Here is an 18976-nt window from a genome sequence, read left to right as displayed (position 1 = left end):
TTTTCATTTTGATAGTGAAAAATCTCTCCGATTAAAAAATTTTTTGTTTGAACTTATCATGATGATGACAGATAGAAGCATCGCAGATTTTAAAAAATCTTCCTAGATACCAGCAGCGTCCACTCTTTAGAACAACAAAAACGTGAAACAGTAAAGTAACAAAATAAAAGACAGACTCTTTAGTTATTCTTGTCAAAACGGGATAGGTTGCTCAAGTTAATTCAATTACCTACTTTCCGAAATTTTGTGCTGTCAAATGATAAATACTTTCAAAGGATATGCTTCTATCAAATATCGAGCACTGTCAGAATTGTTTATTCCATCGCGCTGTGGATAAAGCAGTTGCAATCGACGAGTGCGGCCAACATAGGACTCCGTTGAAATCGTAACAGATCACTGTTTTTTAATGAACAACAGCCGCCCTTCTTTAGGAAGACACATTCCTCGGCCAACTTTCTAAAGTTAGCCCATTTTCCTTCTGTGTTAAAAATTTTTGAATTGAAACGAATGAGGTCTTCTTTTTCAAAAAGTCAGCTCAAAAACTATCTTGAAAAAGTCCTATTTACATACAAAAATTGCAATCTTTTGCTTGGGACAATGTATACAAACAACCCTAAAAACATTGAGAAACAATGACCGATAGGGCAATTAAGGAAAAAAAAAACTTAAGTCAACCCCCCTGAAACACGCAAAAGCATTTAAAAAACAATTCACCTTTAAACCGGCGCAACATAAGTTGACTTGCGATCCAATTAAGACTTTGCATTACAAAATATTCAATAGAATAAAAGCAGGTTTTCTTTTTCAAAACAGTCAAGCTGAAAAAATAACCTCTAAAACGTTCAAAACAAGATTCAAAAAAAATTGGGTCGATGTCGCTCAGCCGAAAACGAAACTGTAGGCATAAAAAAAAATTCACGCGATAAAATTTCAAAGTTGAAGATTTTCAGCCCATCCCCCTGAAACAAGCATTAGCATTAAAAACAAGTCAACCATAAAACGGCGCCACATAAATTGATTTGCGATCCAAAACTTTGCTTAACAAGATATTCAATAGAAAAAAGAGTCGTCTTTTTCAAAAAGTCAAGCTGACAAAATAACCTCCAAAAAATTCAAAACACTTTATCTACAAGATCTTCATACCATTGATTCGGCCGATCTTCATAAGCAGTCTTAACAAGCTTTGAGAAACATGAACCGCGCAGCAACTAAGGCAAAAAAAACTTGTGTCGATGACGAAAACGAAACTGTAGACGCAAAAATTGTTCAACCTATAAAAATTTGAAGTAGAGTTTTTACCAACCAGCCCTCCTGAAGCAGTCAACGGCGTTTAAAACAAATCGCTCTTAAAATTGCGCAACATAAATTGAAAAGCGATACAAATAAAAAATAATAAAAATTTCACAACCCATCCCTACTGAAACAGACAAAAGCAAACATACAATTCGCCTTTAAAACTGCGCATCCTAAGTTGATCAGCCGATACTCAGCCGACACGCCTAAGCTGTTCAAACAAATCAAAAAACAAAAAAAAGATTCAAAATTTTAAAAAAAATAAGAGTTGCTAATTTTACCAACCGCAGAGGAACTTTCAATTTTAGTAAAAAGTGTTTGAATCAAAAGTTTTAAAAAAACAGTTTAGAAAACGAAATCATTTGAAACATTTGTCAGATGTTTGAGAAAAACGGAAAATCAGCCGACAGAAATTAGGACGAATACCACAAATCTGAAAAAAATCAACTATCTTTAAATAATTGTTTTTGAAATAACTAATGACTACCCCACACTCGCGTAGCACATCCACCGGCGATCTTAATCCAAATTTCTTAAAAAGTTCTCATCAGAGTTGTTGCGGAGACGAAATATCGATAAATTTATAAAACCCATGTCTGATTCGGAAGTTTAAATTGTTTTTTTTTTTCAATTAAACGGCTTTGACAATTTAAATAGCGCAAAATTGCGGGCAACTTATAATTTTGTGCTTAAATTTGTTTCAATTCGCTTTATCGATTTCAATTGCGGGTTTATCAGTTTTTTTCGCCTTATTTTTATCTTTTTTAATTCAGTTTTGAAAGTTTTGACTATTTTATATCGGCGTATCTTGGAGTCCATTGAGACGACTAATTTGGGGTCGTTTGAGAGCAATATGATTTCAACCAAATCTTTTAAGTGAGGACTTAAAACTTTTTCTTTTAGTTTAAGAAATGTTCGGCAGTACATATAGCTGTTCAAGGTTTTTCGCTTTGTGAATGTTTTGTTAGTTTGTTTCAATGCATATTTGACATTCAATTGTCTTTCCAGGACAAACATTGAAAGTATTTTGAAAGATCAATTTTTTTGACATTTTTCCAAAAAAATGTCAAGCTATGTATGAGTTGGAACGCATATAATGCAAAGTTATGCTTCACTTTTATTTTAAATTTTCTAAATGTGCGGTTAACTCGGTTCCAAGATTTGGGATTTCGGATTTTGGAATAAATTTCAGAAGTTGTTTATTTTTCAATTGATGGTCATTCTGCTGGCAGTATTCATTAATTTTTCTATCGGAAGTGATGTGAAGCTCTGTTTTGCCTCTGCAACGCAGCATAAAAAGCAATTTGATAATGTTTTAAGCATATGTTCATAATTTTAAAATTAAAATTGACCCAACTTGAGTATTATGCGTTATTTGTGCCATTAGTTGAAACTTCCTTTTTCGGATCTTTTGAACTCCTTCCCGGCCATTATTGGTCAAAATATTCGAAACCATTGTTAATCATGGGCCACTTTAAAATGACTCATTAAAAACAACGGTTTGAAATATTTTGACCAATAATGCCCGGGAAAAAATTAAAAGATCTGTATAGTGAAGTTTCAACCAGCGCAGAGCGTTTTTTAATGATGAGCGGGGTCTTTTTTGTTTTGCGGCCCAGTTTCATCGTTTTGCTTTATTAAAAATTGGATATTATTGCTTGATTCTGATTGGATGAAGTTAACAAATGCAAAAGAAGTCTGAAGCCTGATTTTAAACATATTAGCTTATTCAAAGTTTGGGTAACTTTGGGCGGCAGAACCGAAAAGACCTTATTTGAAACGGGACAATTTGAAACATATAACGTGTAATTCTCAAATTAGGTCACCTTTAAACAAAAAATGATCGGTCAAATTGCATTGTTTTATGCCTAATACTCTAAAATCCATACCAGAATTAGTCATAGAGTTAGGGCTCGGAGTGTGTGGAAAATTTCAAATCGCCAATGAACTCGACCCAAATAAATCAAGTCTCTTTGAAATTCACAATCAGCTTTCGTCTCTTACGTTTGAAAGGAGATTATTTGTTCAAGAAAGACTCGTAATTTGTTCAGTCTCATTTAGTTTCAAGATTTTATGCATCAAACACCAACTTTGTCACGTGACAGACAATCACGTGCTCATTGTGGACATTTGACCTCTATCATATCTTCAAAAATAACAACTTTGGTCTATTTTAAGAACATTTGTTTGAGTAATTTGATAGCTTATTCTGTTTCTTCTCGCAAAATTAGACTTCAAATACTCGCGTTTCTATTTTAAGATCCAAAAGTCCAGGTACGTCAAATGAAGGTACCAACGGGCAATAGTTCAAATTAGTTATGTCGGCTAGTAAACGGGGTTCAAACTTGTTTACAAAACAAGACTAGTTAAGTTTGATATAAGCATGAAGGAAAATAACTAAAGACTACCCTCGATTTAACACCATTTAATTTCAAGAGGTTTCACTTATGGAATTTCATATAAGGGTTTGTTTCATAAATAGCTGGCAGGCTGTAATATTTACATTTAAACCACCAGTTTTCGTTCCATTTTGCACCAAATTCCCCGGTTAGATATTTCTGTTTGTTGCACTTGAATTGACTTTTATATCCTGAGGACCTTCGTTTTGCTACATTTATATCTGAGAACGGTGACAAATTATGCATCATAACTTAATCACGTAGATTTACTCTTTCGGAAATGGACGAGCGTGATATTTTTTGATGACGGAATCGAAACTTGCTATAAAATCAATTAATTTTATCTTGAAAAAAAACGAGTTATTTAAAGATAAATATAGTCAAAATTAACGACAGCTTTAAAAAATATAAATAGCATTTCAATTAGGTATTAAGTAATCTGACAATCAAACTGAATTAGTTATTTGTTTTTTGATAATTGATGTCACTTGAAACCGACGACCTTTGCTGACTGAAAAAAAAACTAAATTTGTTCACTTACATGACGCATTTTTAAATGCCACGGCTCGATTTTTAAACTTGTTTTTTAAACCGAGCATATCATAAGTGAACTGCTTTTTTACACTAAACAGGGATTGTAACTATATACTCCTAATCCTAACTCGTTCCTTCAAATGCAGTGAATTTCCATTTTAAAAAAAAACGACTCCTAGATACACTGACTGGTATTTGCTCTCTTTATAATTATATCCCACGCTCACGTGTCGTCGGGTGGTACAAAAGTATAGTACTATAATACCACCAGAGAGAATGTTCTAGAATGACGTAATAAGAGTTTCCAATCAGAAATGAACAATCTGGTCGGTCACGCTTTGATACATCATCACAAGATTGTAATTCGCTGATGAAATTACGCTGCTCTGTTTTTGCTTGAAATCCCCTCCCCGCCCGGCCGTAGCCTGGAATTGGTATTTCATTTATTTTATTATACAGCGGAAAAAACTCCACTTTTAAATCCTTTACCGGTCGCCGATCAAAATGAGCTACAACAGAAGTCGGTACTACGAGAAAAATAACCCAGCAACCTAAATAGAGTAGGTGACTCAAAAGAACTAAAATCTAGGCGCAGCTAGCAGAAATAGCAAAGCATATTTAAGTCTTTTTTGCACGGTTATTCCCTGAAGAAACTTACCAATAATTTTGCCTGAAAATAGCATCGGGATCTCGCAAATTATTCCAGGTACTAGACTTTCAATTACATGTATGTGTATGTTACTACAATACCCGCCAATGAAGATGAAAGTAAAAGCATCCAATCAAATTGTGGCATGACTCGTTTTACATGAACATACATGAAAAATTAAAGCTTGTCATCTCAGCGGATATTATAATTCTTTGTTTTATTGGTATACTGATTGAAAATCCTTCAAAATTAACTTCAAAATTAAACAAAATTCCTCGCCTAAAAAGAAATTCGAATAAAATTTGCTTTTATTATCTTCAAAAACGAATCAAAATACCATAAAATGAGCCATTCCAATCATGCTTGTAAAGAATGAATAAAAAAACTCATTTAACCACTATTTGTTTTTCTATGCTCTTTTATTTACTTACTATTAATTGTTGTAATGGTTATGTCGCAATAACTTGGACACTTAATCTACGACATTCTTTGAACATGATGATTTAATTTTATCACTGGCCATATCAAATTGGCAATTGCTGAAGTAACAAAAATGGTTTAAAAAACACCATCTGGACAAGCTCGATCATGTTCATTAAGTCCACTGCTTTAAAAAGATACGTGGGTTTATTATGACTCATAATCTTCATTTGCTTTTGATTAACCGATCGAATTTAAAACTTATTCCCTTCAACGGGGAGGATCAGAAAGTAAAATTGATATTTACAAAATTATTCTTCATTGTCATCACATATTTGTATTCACGAAAAATTTTAATCAATATTTGAACAAATCAAAAGCGTAATCAACGTCGAAAAAATGACAACACAATTTGAGAACCTCAGAATACTTATTTGAGTGTGTTTATCCTGACTTAAAGTCACCGTTACGTCTTTCTACGAAAAGATGAAACTTTCTGGGAAGCATAAGCAATTCTAATAACTACTCGACCATACATCATTTTAAATAACCGTTTACGTGCAAAATTGTCTTGAGTTATCCAGTTATAATTTCGCTAAAAACGAATTTTCGCTAAAAACAAATTTTTTGCGTGCACAAATCATAGCAGAATGCATCATCTATTCTTGGCAATTTATGTTCATTATTCAATTCAAACGTCAGTCGAACAACAATCTTCAGCAGAGAGAATGTAGTTGCATTAAAATAATTGGGGGCGTTCAACGGTTCAGAATAATTTACACGCACTTTCTAATGAGCGGGAAATTACTGACGCTAATTATCGAAGAAAAGAAAATCACTCCAACTTTGGCGGCAATATGTCTGCAACTGCTAAGTAAACAATTATTTAGGCGCGAAAACGTGTAAGTTGTAAATTTTCTCGCTCAAAATCTTAAAGTTTTACTTACGATTGTAAACGATCGCTGTTTAATTTTTGATTGCCACACTTAATATGTTGAAATTTGTTCAAATTTTCGGCACTGTTGAACAAAGTTTTCATTTTCGGCACTGTTGAACAAAGTTTTCATTTTCGGCACTGTTGTACTTCGGCACTGTTGTACTGCCCCAAATAATTGGTTGGTACAATTATAATAATTGAGTCCACAGCAAGTAGAACAGAATGTTCCGACGATATTCTTAAAACATGCAAGAAAAGTTTTTTTTTCATTTTTTCCCTTCAAATTAGTGTTGTTTTTTGTGCGTGGTGTGATGAAAGAATCTGAAGAAAACCTAAAATTTAAGTAAACTCAAATTTAGTTAAACTAAAGAATTTTTGATTTTTTGTCTAATTTAGCTTTTTTTCTCGTCATTATTTTTCGACAAAAACCGTTGCCCGATTTGCCGGTTTTTCTGCGATCTTCGTCGAAAAATGACAAGAAAAGAAGCTAAATTAAACAAAAAAATCAAAAATTATTTTTTCATTTTTTTTTGCATAATGGCGCTAAAAACTTCAAAAAATATTTTTGCTCAAGTGTCATGGCTTGTCTTTCTATAATAAGCCGTCTAGCTTGCTTTCATTCGCTTGATATTAAGCTAAAAATCAAAAAGTGGGAACCGGTTTTTCTCAAAGAAAAAATTTTCAACATTTTTTAATGTCGTTTGAATCACGACTGAAAGGGCTTCAATATGGTATATCACTCAGTCCAGTCCGATCATTATTTGTGGTACCTGATTTTGAGAGGAAAACAAAAAGAGAATATAACTAAAACACACCCGAATACAAAGTTCCTACCAATTTTTCAAATAGTCGGAACAAAAAAAATTCGTTTGAAGACTAAAAACACAATAATCTAATGAGCGTTTCTTTTTTTGTCATAACTTTAAGTTTCGAGGTCTGAAATATTCCTCTTGAACCTGTTTACAATAAGGTTTCAACTATCATAATTGTACCGATTCATTTTTTTGACTAACGAGGATTCCACACAAAAGCCAGCGTGATTATGGATGGGACCCCAATAGACGACGATGACATATTCTATCCCAACTATCAATCCCAACCCTCTGTGGATACTCTAACTTACACTGATCTCCGTCCCCCAAACGAGATCGAGCCAGCGTATCTCTTATCCAGCACAGAAGACCAATGCACATTGGACCCCGAAGGAACAATAAGACTCGACGAAGTTCTTCAACCGCAGCATTTCTTTCCAGAAACACAGGTTTCACATACCTTTGGTTGTTAAAAACAATTCACGCTTTTTGCGACATTTCCGCGCTTGTAATTGGATGAGCTTATTTTGTTTTCCTTTCAGCAAATGAACTTGAATGCAATTTAAAAAGAAACAAGTATAGACCACAATCTTTGAAAAAAATACAAAAAAAAAGTTTTTCTTTTTGTGATTGGTGTCATTTTTTTATGCATGTTGTGAACGAAAAAATAGAATTTAGGCATATTTGAGAGCAGGTGCGGATCTAGGAATTTCTCGAGGGGGGGATTTTCAAAAAAAATTTTGAAAACTTTGTCGACTGTTTTTTTTAGGTCAACAAAATTGATTTTCTGAGGTCTTCCGAAGTACTTAAAAGACACTTGTTTTGAAAATTTTTTGAAAAAACAGGCCAAAAAAAGGCACTTTTTGAAAATTTTTGACCAAAAAACTGCGTTTTTTCGGCGAGCGCTCATCCCTCAAAATTAGTATATATTGGCGCCAAAGGCGCATTTAGAAAAGTTTTGGGGTCCATCAGCCATAAATGGATATCTTAAAATAGTTCAAAAGGGGGACCATTTGGGTCAGCGTCTGCCCCCTCTATCTAAATCCGCTACTGTTTGAGAGTCATAGTAAAAAAGGTCGATTGGAAAACAGTTTTTGAAGAAAAATTATTAGAAAAACGAAAAAAAATTTATTGCGGAAACTTTTCAAATTTTCATGTTTTTGATTCCCAAAGTTGCGATAAAAAACTCAAAGAGCTACCTTTAATTGAGTAAAGCTACCTTTTCACGGCTTCAATTAAGCTTAAATAAGCTATTGTAAGCATACGCTGTTATCTTATTAGCTCGAAATTAGTTCAAAAATCACAAGTTTCAAAACGGCTTTTCTCGACACTGGAAAAAAAGTTAACACTTTTTAATGTCATTCGAATCACGATGACAAGGCTTTAATATGATATGTCACTCGACCCATTCCGATGATCATTTGTGGTACCTGATTTTGCGTGAAAAATAAAGAAAAAAAAGTAAAACACGCCTGAATACAAAGTTCCTCTCGATTTTCAATGGTTTGAACAATTAGAAGTCAAACAAAAAAATATCAACCTTGAGCGTATTACAATTTGAAATTTTTCCGCGAAAAAACAACACGTCCTAAAAAGTGTCTTAACTTCGTTTATTGACACTTAATCACTTCGTGCAGTTACAACAAATGATACTCAATTCCAGGACATTGCTAAGTTAGCAATGCTAACATCATGTTTGTGAGTTAGAACCGACGTGGTTAACTCATAGAGTAATTTCGGATAGGGTACACCGTCTGCTCGTCACGCTATCTTATTTTCGGCCGGATAGATTCGTGCAACTTCTTAGTCTAATACCGATCCTAATCTTACTCTTATATCTACTAGTCTCAGGGTGTTTAACTAGTCTCTGCTAGGCTCAATAGATCTAGAGTATACTGGCTTATTGCAGCTGCTGAAGTTCTCTTGGAGAGGCAACTAATTTCTAAGTTAAATTCAAATCTCTCTGGTGCTGAAATTACAAGTAATTTCAGCACTTACAAATAAGTGGGTTGTTAGTTAGATGGATTATGATTGGTTAATATTAAATATTTTACCGTGATAAAATATCCAATTTATCCAATTATAAAATGTAGTTTAGATCAGGTTCCACCCATCCGGGTTTTGAAGAGTTTTTTAGAATTATCTTTCTGCAATTTGAAGGATGGATGAAGAACGTTGGTATTTTGCGAACATCATTTTCTTGTCCGGTTCCTCTTGGAGAAGAACGTTCCAGGACGCTGGAATAAGGGACATGAAATTGTTACGCCGTCTGATCCCCAATGATATCAATCCGATTTCAAAATGGTTTGCTATGACGGGTTTTTCTGTATTATTTAGAGAACTTGTTTTGTGGGCAACCTCGTCTGGGAATGGCGTGAAGATCGTGTGTGGAAGAAATGCCTTGTAATTCCGATCTGTACGTATACTTGAACATCGAGGTGGTCATTGGTCTATTTCAATGTAGTCCTTTTCTGCGAAGTCAAGTCGTACTCTAAATCCTTTGAGTTGTGATTGTGGACGGCATGTCGGTTGTGCTTAGCCATTCTTTTGTTCGAGTGTGATGGGATCATCTAGTCTTTGGATGTTCGTCTTTGTTGTTGTGTATTGATCTATATACTGCAAAGTATGATTTACATTTTATAAAATTATGTTAATTCAATTTTTTAATCATGATTTTAGTTAGTCGTTTTCACAAAAGCGTTTTGTTTTAGTTTGGTTATTTTGAAGAGATACTCACCCTTGAGTACCTCTTATTAAAAATAGAAATGTGGTTACAAAGCGTGGATGTAGCGCGGTGGGTTAGGCTGGCTATAGAGCATGCTCAGGACGTCCTCTCTGGTGGGTTAGGCCAGGAGTGAGAGTATGATTTCATGCTGTTTCTTTGAGAGGTCCTGTTATGTGATAACGTTTTATGTTGGGTTTATGTTGGTCTTTCTTATGTTACTTTGGTTGTGTTTTTTTTTCAAAACTCAAATTGTTTTTGGTATGGGTTTGTCTTGCGACTTTTTTGTGTTTTATTATTTCTTTCTTAGACTTTATAATAGTCTTCAAAAGAATAAATTATCCAGTTTTAAACTGGGTTATTCCGGTTTTCTTTTCTTAGTCATGCTGTTACTTTATGATTTGTGGTGTTTAGTAAGCTGCGTTGGTTAGTTTGGTTTAGTATATAATTCCTTTCCAACCGGGTTAAAGGAAAGTTTGAAATTTGTTATCGTGTGTTAGAGTTGTTGAGTTTGAAAGCTTGAAACTTAAAATCATTATTTAAACAATGCTTCGTGGGCGAGCTGTGCGAGTTTGGATAGAATTCATGTGCGAGTGAATGAAAATATTTGAAAAAGTTAGTACTGCTTTCTCATTTTATTAATTTATTGCATAGTATTTGAATTTTACTGCGTTTGGGGGAAATTTAAGTATAAATTTTCTTCGTAATTAAGTTTACTGCTTCATGTGGAAATAAGTTATAGATAAAATTACTACATTTGGTATGAATTTTATTACATTATTTAGTGCAAGAGATTAACGAATTTTAAGAGAATTTAACAAGTTTGTATTTTTATTCTTCTTTACTGTTTTGTAGATGATCGTGATGTGAAGACTAGAAATATAAATCAAACATGGATAGAAAATGGTTAGTACTAATTTTAATTTATTAGTGAAGAGTATTTTAAATTATACTTACCTGTTAATCTTCTGGGAAAAAGCCGTGGGGAAGATGTCGTGTATCATATCTGATGTTGTTAGTAATTTGGCTAGTATGCGTATGATGTTTTTAGTTTGCAGCAGTGGCCAAAGCAATTGAAGTGCTTTAATGGTATTTAGTTCTTCGGTGCCTACTGCAAACTCGTAAGGTGTGTTTTGAATGAGGTTATATATTTTATGATTATATTTAGTATTGTGAATGAATTCTAATATTGGTATTTCAATAGGCTGGATAAATTCATGCGGGATCAGGAAGGGTCTGGATTCTTCGGCATTGAAGGTCTTCGTGATGGGACAGAATATATACATTTGGGTAACTGGGTCATAGTTGCGGAGGATGCCGTGGAGGTTAGTATCTTTGATGCAATATATAAAATTAAGGAAAAATGGTGACGTGTACTTTGAGTTGAGAAACTAAAAACGATGGTGAGGTTGTCTTGATGGGGTATGCAAATCAAAATGATTTTGTATAAAACGATAGTATGTATATGTGTGGGTTTGTTTAGTGCGTAACATAATATCGTGGGAACAGTGCAAATTGCGTTCATGTGGTGAAAGAAAGTGACAGGTTAGTGAAAATAACTGAAATTTTTCATGGAAACTTTTGTATGCTTGAATATGAGCTAGTGTTTCTGAAATGATGTGATCATACTTTCTATCAAAAATATTAAGTGTGAATACGTATGATGTTTTGATGAAAAATTTTTCTGTTAGTTGCGGGTTAGCGAAGCGGTCTTCATCTAGAAATTGGTCTTGATTAGGTGGGATGATATTAAGGTCATAATATTCTATTGTAAATTCGTTAGCTCGGGGTGCAGTGAATGTTTTTAGTAATTTTTTATATCCTACGTAAGTAAATTGTCGAGGTGTTAGTGTTGTAGTGAGTCTATATAACATGTCTTCGTTCTTTTCTATGCTGTCATGAGTATTAGTTAGTGGTAGGCAAAGAGGGTTAGTAAAATGATAATAAGCTGTCCAATGAAGTGTTGGCATTAAAACATGTTCATCTACAAAATTACGTGTGTCATTAGTATCGTTAGGTGTGTTTAATGTATATCGTGGAAATGAGGGTAAGGTGATTGCAAGAAATTTTTTTGTGTTTGTATGTTGCGGGTGATTAATATATTCGCAGGCTGTTCCGGGTTTGGTCGGGAATGGGTGATTCGGGAATTTTCGTTTGAAAGTGCGGTAAGCTCGGTGAGTGCTACTAGGTGTTTCGGTGGATGTGGATGATTGTGTGAATGATGCAGTGTAAGCTGAGGAGGGTGTAGGAGTAGGTGGGTTTGAGGATTCTATTGTGGATGATAGTTGATGTATTGTGAGGGTGTTAGGGTGTATTAACTGTTGTTGTAGGGTAATAAAATTATCAAGTTCCTGGGAAATTTGGGGGGTATCTGGGGAATTATTATATGATCTGTCGGAATGAAGTGGAGAATAGGTTGGGGTCACTTGCGAAGCATAAGAAGGTGTGGAAACGGATGGGAGTGAATGATTTGATGGAATTGGTTGAAAAGGGGTTTTGAAAAAACTGAGGAGTTGGTCTGAGTATAATTTTATGGAGATGGTTCGGAGTCTGCAAATTCGTCAGGGGTTTCTACATTAGGGTTATTAAATTGTGAGATGGAGTATAAAACTGAAATATCTGAGTTAGTATCGGAATTCGTGCTTGATGATATATTAATAATCGGAAAATCGAGTGGTGGGAAAGCAAAAAAAGGGATTATTGGGATTTGAGTTTGGAGGTTGGCTGGGTGGGAATTTGAGCGATGGAGGGATCCAAGTTGTCGGCTCATCGTGGGCTAAAAAAATGATTATTTTGAGACTGAAAAGTGGTGGTGTGGGGTTGTTCTATAATTTGTTCGTATTTATTATCATTTTGTGAATGATGTGTTATTATATGTTGGATGGGGATTTGTGCTATATTTGGTCTAGAATTTGGATTATTTGTGATTGCTAGGTTTCGGAAATTACGGGGAACTAATGATAATGAATGGTTTTGTGGTAGGTGTGGCAACTGTGGTGCGGTAGGTGTTATCTCTATATTATTGTGTTCTTCGTCGTAAGTGTTTTGTCTTGTGGATATTTTTGTGTTATATTCTTTTATTTGTGCATCTAGAAGTATTTTGTTTATTGATGATGAAAAAATTCCAAAAAATCCTGCAAACAGTATGCGTGCTACACTTGCTTGTCTGTTTACTTGTGTGTGTATAGCGCATGTGTTATAGATTCCTTTTAAGAGTGAGAAAAGAAATCCTATAAAGTTAAACATTGCGTATGAAATAGTTAATTTTTCTAAGATGTAATAGGGCCATCCTAGAAAAGCTAGAATTTCGTTCTTTAGGGTGACAAAACTGAAAATATCTTGTGGTCTGTATTTTTCACCGTTTAAATATATGTAATCTTTAATGTCTTTAAAATATCCGCTATAATCCTGCGTATAAATATCTGCAAATCCTGCGGTTTCGGCAAATTTTCTTAAATTCTGGTCAATTGACTGTCTTTGTATTGTGTCCATTTGTGTTATTAATTCCTGAAATTGTTGTGTTCTAATGTGATGTTGGATGTCTGATTTAGAATATATTCCAATTGATTGTAAATCAATATTTGGATTACGAGCAATAGCTCTGATGCTTTCGGGTGAAATTTTTTTGAGTGATTGCATTAACGTAGGGTATGGTGTGAGGAGATAATATTTTCTGATCCACATGGGACTGCGGTATCCCAAAAATATGTTCGTCTTGAAAGTGTGTCGACAAAATGTAATTTATTTTTATAGAATATAGGGATTCTTTTGTAACAACGTTTGTCTTCAAAAACATATAGTGGTGATACTTTTTTGGTACAAGTATAAAACCATAAAATATTTCCTTCGTAGTCTAGAAAATTTGATCTATTTCCTGACAATAAGTATTCTGCGTAGGGTATTTTTACTACTGCTAGTGCGAGTGATTGTAGGATTTGTGTCCTTTCCAATTCGCATAATTGGTGAAGTGTTTCTAATTCGGAGAGTGACATTTCTTGAAAAATTCGACTGATTGCGTAGTCTAACTTCATATATAAGTGAATATCGTAATGAATATTACCGAAATAGGTGTTATTCATTAGTGATAGTTCTTGTAAACGTGTGCTTCTACTGTCACGTGGCTTTAGTTTTCCGCCAGGTTGACCTGTGCTTTTTTGAAAGTTAACTGGTATGTATGATGTTCCTTCATTTAGAGAGTGACTTGTGGCATAAGGGTTAAATTTTTTGTTTTTCCAGTGGTCATGTCGAAACCTTTTTCGTATTCGTTAAGTATTTCAGAATATTGTGTTTTATAAAGTGGATTTCTGTATTTGCATGCAAATTCTGTTTCTTGATATATCTGGAAACGTGTTAATTTATTTTCTATATCAGGAATATTTCTGAAATCATTACTTTGTTTTCGGGATGGATTTACTTGTTCGTATGGAATTGATTCTATAAAATATTTTTCATGAAATTTTATCATTCGAGCGTGTATTTTTGCTACTTGAAAGGTTGTGCATGTATCTTCGGGAAACCAAACAATTGTTGCTTGTGTCCGTGTTGTAGGGTCACAATAACCTTGATCATTTCTGCAAGGTAATCTAATTCCTTGATAGATCATTGTGTTATCTGATAAATCTCGTGTGAGTTGTACTTTTTCGAGTTGTATTTTCCAATCGAAAAATATAATTTCTTGATATCCTTTATTTTTTGTGTCTGCTTTGCAGTTTGAGGGGTCATTTATTCCAATGTGTGGTATCCAGTGTTTATCGTGTATGTCATAAGTTAATCTTCCGTGTGCGCCGTTTTATGGGTATTTTTTGTCTAGTTTTATATGTCCTTGATATCTTTCAAGTTGTGCTTGGTGTACAGAATCGGCAAAGACTTGGAAATTTACTATTTTCCTGTCTGTGTTTCTATTTCTTGTGATGTTTAGTTTGAGTAGTTCGTTTTTACAATCATCGGGATTTAGATGTAAAAGTCGTTCTATATTACTTTGATAGAATGATTCGTGATCAAGTCGGTTCTTATTTCCATTGGAAACTTGTGAACAGTGTACTTTCTTTTCGGAAAATTGTGCTGTAAATTTATATCCTGTGACTGTTGTTGCTCGGGCTTTTGAATACAATGTTGCTATTACATTTGTAGTTTCTATAGCTTTTGGTTCTGTTTCGCATTGTGATACTTGATTTATTGCATATTTGTGTAGTGTTTTTTGTTCGTTTTCTTCACAATCGTAGTGTGTTACTAATAAATCCTGGGGTCCTGTGCGAGGAGAAGGATTTGTGTTTTGGTCGGAAAATATTAGAAAAAAGATGTGTTGAAATGTTAATATTTTTAGAATATACATGTGTATGATAATCCTGAGTATGGGTTATAAAAAGTGATGTACCCAATTGTGTTTTTGGTATATCTATCGTATTTATATATTACTTCAGTTGTTATAAATGGTGGTGGTAGCGATTGAGCTGTTATATTTGGTGGATTTAATGGCTAGGGATGTTGAACAATATTATTGAGTTTGATCGTGATTTCGAATTTCAATTGGAGACTATTTTGTTGAAGTATTTGAATATTGTGTTCACGAATATCTTCGTGGATATCTTGTCTATATTGTAGTCTGTTGAGTGCCCAACTGTGGAGTCGGTTACTATCTTGATGTTGTCCAAATAATGGTGGGGGTGCTACGAATGTATTCTAGTCTAGTCGTAAAGGGATATTTGTTGATGATTGTTCTCGATATCTAGCGTCGAGGTTAATTGAGAAATTTAAAGGGAATAGCGTCGGTGAAATTTGACTTAATGATGGTGTTGACGGTAGTGATAATGTTTCTGGTAGTGATGATAGTGTTGTATCCGTAGAAATATCTATTGGATCGTTCACTAAGTTTGGTTCACCTTGTGTATATGAGTGTGTTGTCCAATATGGTAGTCGTGCTGTGGGATTGGGGGGGTTAAAGGGATTTTCACGTATATGTTCAGATGTTGGTGTTGAACCTAAGTAATCTGAGGGTATATTTGAGGTGCTCTGTTGTGGTGAAAGTAGTGTGGGAGTTTCTGGCAATGTACTACTTGAAGTTTCTGGAGTAGTTGGTGTTGGTGATTGGGGTATATCAAAATGAACTCTAGGGGTTTGAAAACTTCTATTTCGTCGTGCATGTGTAATTTGTCTATTTATTTCGACTGTATTTTTGTTTTGACTAATGTTTCTTATTCTACTTAATTCTTGTGGTAATGTGGGTTACAAGTCATATAATGGTTCACTTAGGGGTGCCTGTCGCTGAACTGGTTCTAATGGTTCGGATAAGCGAGCGTGTCTTTCTTCAAAAGTGTATCGATTATTTTGGAAAGAAATTCGTGTGGATGTTTGGGGGTTTTGGGTAGTTGTAGGTATTGTTGGATTTTCTAAGGATGATATCGGTGAAGACTGATTTTGTGATTGTTGGTTAGCAATTTTTGAAAGTGTTCTGATTGATTTTTTCTAGTGGGAAGATTTATGTTTATTGTAGTATTCTTCAATGAAAAGAATTAAAAGGATTGTTGCTAAGACGAATGTGACTATTGCATTTTCTACACATTTGCACATTGTCAATATTAGGGATGATAAAAATATGATGAAAATTACAAATAGTAAAAAAATATATGTTCTACTAAAAATTGTTCGTATCATTTAAATAGACTTTGGATTGTCGTACCTGTGAATATGATCAATGATTTGGGAAAATTGGAGATATATTTCAAATAGGGAGTAGAAAGTTTAAAAAATGTTGCAAAAAATTATTAAAATGATTATAAAAGCTTCAAAGGTATCAAATAGAAATATGAACAAAAGTTTGAATATTATGAAAAAATTTATTAAAAGATTTAAAATTGTTTTTTTAAAAATATTGACTGATCGAGAGAAGAGCATTTAAGAAATGATTTCTTTGTCGAATATTTTTTGTTGTTTGAGGCGAGATTCAAGTGTGGTCGAGTTATTTATTGATTTTTTGACAAAAGGGTTGAGTTTTGTGAAAAGTTGTTGGGGGCTAATTTTATGGTGTTCGGGAGGTCTTCTTTGCTTTATTTTTTTGTCGGGTGATCTGGGATATTTTTGAGATATTTGTACTTTAGGCCAAATGAATATGGTTCTTTTTTACTTTAGGCTAATTTGCCATTTTTGGTTGGAGGGTTTTTGAGGTCTGAGTTGGGAAAATATTGTTGATCTTTGCGTTATTAGATAGGGGAGGGTTGTTATATTATGCTGGTATTTATTTTAGTTGTCAAGTTTAAGCGGGTTGCTTATTTTTGACCTGGAGGTTGTAAAGTTATAGTTATAGATATGCCTGGAGTTTAATATCTTTCGGCTTAATAGGTTGGTGTTAGAGATATAGAAGGTGACGGATTTAAGTGAATCCTATTGGCTGAAACTGAACTAGAATTGTTGCGTGTTTGTCAGCATGTTATCTTGAAAAATGAAAGTTCAAAATGATCCAGAGGTGCAAAAATTATTAATTTTTTAAAATCAAAGTTGTTTTTGAAATTCAATTTTCTTTAGTATTTTAGATTGTGGAATGAATGTTTTGTAGTTTTTAAGTGGTTGATTTCTAAGTCATGATGATTCTCTATGTTCTGATTTTCTTACTTGTTCTTGTGGTAAAATTTTTTCTATCATTTTCCTGTTTTTTCTTTCATTTTGAGGTATTTTTGGGTCTGATATTTTTTGATTGTTTTTAACTTTGGTTTGTTTTTGATTTTGGTCTTCATGATGAACGTTGTCTTGTTCATCTATTTCTTTTTCTGTATGTGGATGATTTTGAATAACTTTTAAACCTGTGAAAGAATATAATTGAGTTAATTTGCGTAGCGCGTATTCTTTTGGGTAGTAGGGCAATAGATTGTTACGATGTTGAACAATTTCCTTTTTATTTAAATCTGTGAGTTTATACGTTACGTCAGTGGGTTTGGCAATTACTTGGTATGGTCCTTTTCGAAGGGATTGTAATTTTTTAGAGATTCCTTTTTGTGTTTTAAAGTTAGGTATTAAGACAAATGTTCCAATTTGTAAATCTGTGGCTGGTGTAAAGCGTGAATTAATTTGGTCGTTAATGTTTTGCCTTTGTAACAATTTCTTTGTTACTTTTTGATAAATTTCATTGTGTTTTTTATCTCTATTTAAAATCCATTCGGTGTGTGTGCCGGAGGCTAATTTAAGAATTTGTGGGTGATGAAAATGATCTTCATCATGTGTGTGTAAAGGTAGGTTATAACAAATTGAGTCTTTATTTGGTTGGCAATAACCTTGTGCATTTTTATGGGAATTTGCTGTAAACATAATTGGTTTACGTGGCTTTTGATTAAAAACCATTTCGTATGGTGACATTCCTAAAGTTGTCGTGATTTGTGAATTTTATGCTAAGGGAAATAATTTTATATCTGCTGACCATTCTGTGTATTTTGTATCATTTCCATTTATGATACATCGGAGATATTCTTGTAGTGAGCGGCTCATGCCTTCGACTAAACCGTTTGTCCAAGGTGCATGAGATGTACGTGGTTTATGTTTGATGTTATATAAGTGGCATAATGTGATGATTTCATTATTCATGAACTCTGTACCGTTGTCTGTAACTAAGATGTCGGGCAAGCCTAATTTAGCTATCCAATATTCATAAAGCGTCGTGTAAGCATAATAAGCATTACAATGTGGTACTGGGTTGAGTGCTACATAATGTGTAAATGCGTCAACAATGACCATAATGTAAGAGTTTCCTTCAGAGGATGGTGAAATTGGTCCTTTTGTATCGAATGAAATGCGATGGTTAAAATATAAACTTTGTCCTTTAAAATCTTGTTTTTTTGCTATTTGTTTTTGATTTGGATAAGGTTTGTTTAATTGACATATTATACAATCATTGCATAATACTTTTATCCAAATTGGTGCATTTGAGAAATAAAAATTTTGTGTAAAGTTTGAGTATGTTTTCTCTGATCCGGAGTGTCCTTTAGTATTTTGTGTATGTGAGATGCTAAAAGCTATTAATATCATACTTAAAGGAAGACAGGGAACTTTAGAATCATTTAATTGATATTCTAAAAGATCTGTATTTTCATTAATTGCTGTGTTATTAAATTTTCGGAAATATCGGAGGAGTGTTTTATTTCCTAAAATTGTGGTATCTGCTTTTACGGGCTTAGTTTTGTATTTGTGCCATGATTTTAATTGTCTAATTACTGGGTCGAGATTTTG

General features: G+C 33.7%; 1 protein-coding gene across 4 annotated transcripts in view; it reads left to right on the top strand.

The window, feature by feature from the left end:
- The first annotated feature begins 3667 nt into the window (after positions 1 to 3667).
- LOC134851213 (uncharacterized) overlaps positions 3668 to 18976 on the top strand; it is a 44420-nt gene continuing 29111 nt past the window's right edge. Inside the window, exons 1-2 of one of the 4 annotated variants that reach the window (XM_063867225.1) lie at positions 3668 to 6197; positions 7249 to 7493. In XM_063867225.1, coding sequence (XP_063723295.1) covers positions 7275 to 7493 — 219 coding nt within the window. In that variant the 5' untranslated portion in view covers positions 3668 to 6197; positions 7249 to 7274. Of the gene's footprint in view, positions 6411 to 6595; positions 7494 to 18976 lie in introns of those variants that run through there. The other 3 variants (XM_063867208.1, XM_063867200.1, XM_063867217.1) reach the window with 3 other exon arrangements.

The sequence above is a fragment of the Symsagittifera roscoffensis genome, chromosome 1, assembly GCF_963678635.1.
Source record: "Symsagittifera roscoffensis chromosome 1, txSymRosc1.1, whole genome shotgun sequence".
NCBI classification, from domain to species: domain Eukaryota; kingdom Metazoa; phylum Xenacoelomorpha; order Acoela; family Convolutidae; genus Symsagittifera; species Symsagittifera roscoffensis.
This window is presented reverse-complemented; position numbering and strand designations above follow the sequence as displayed.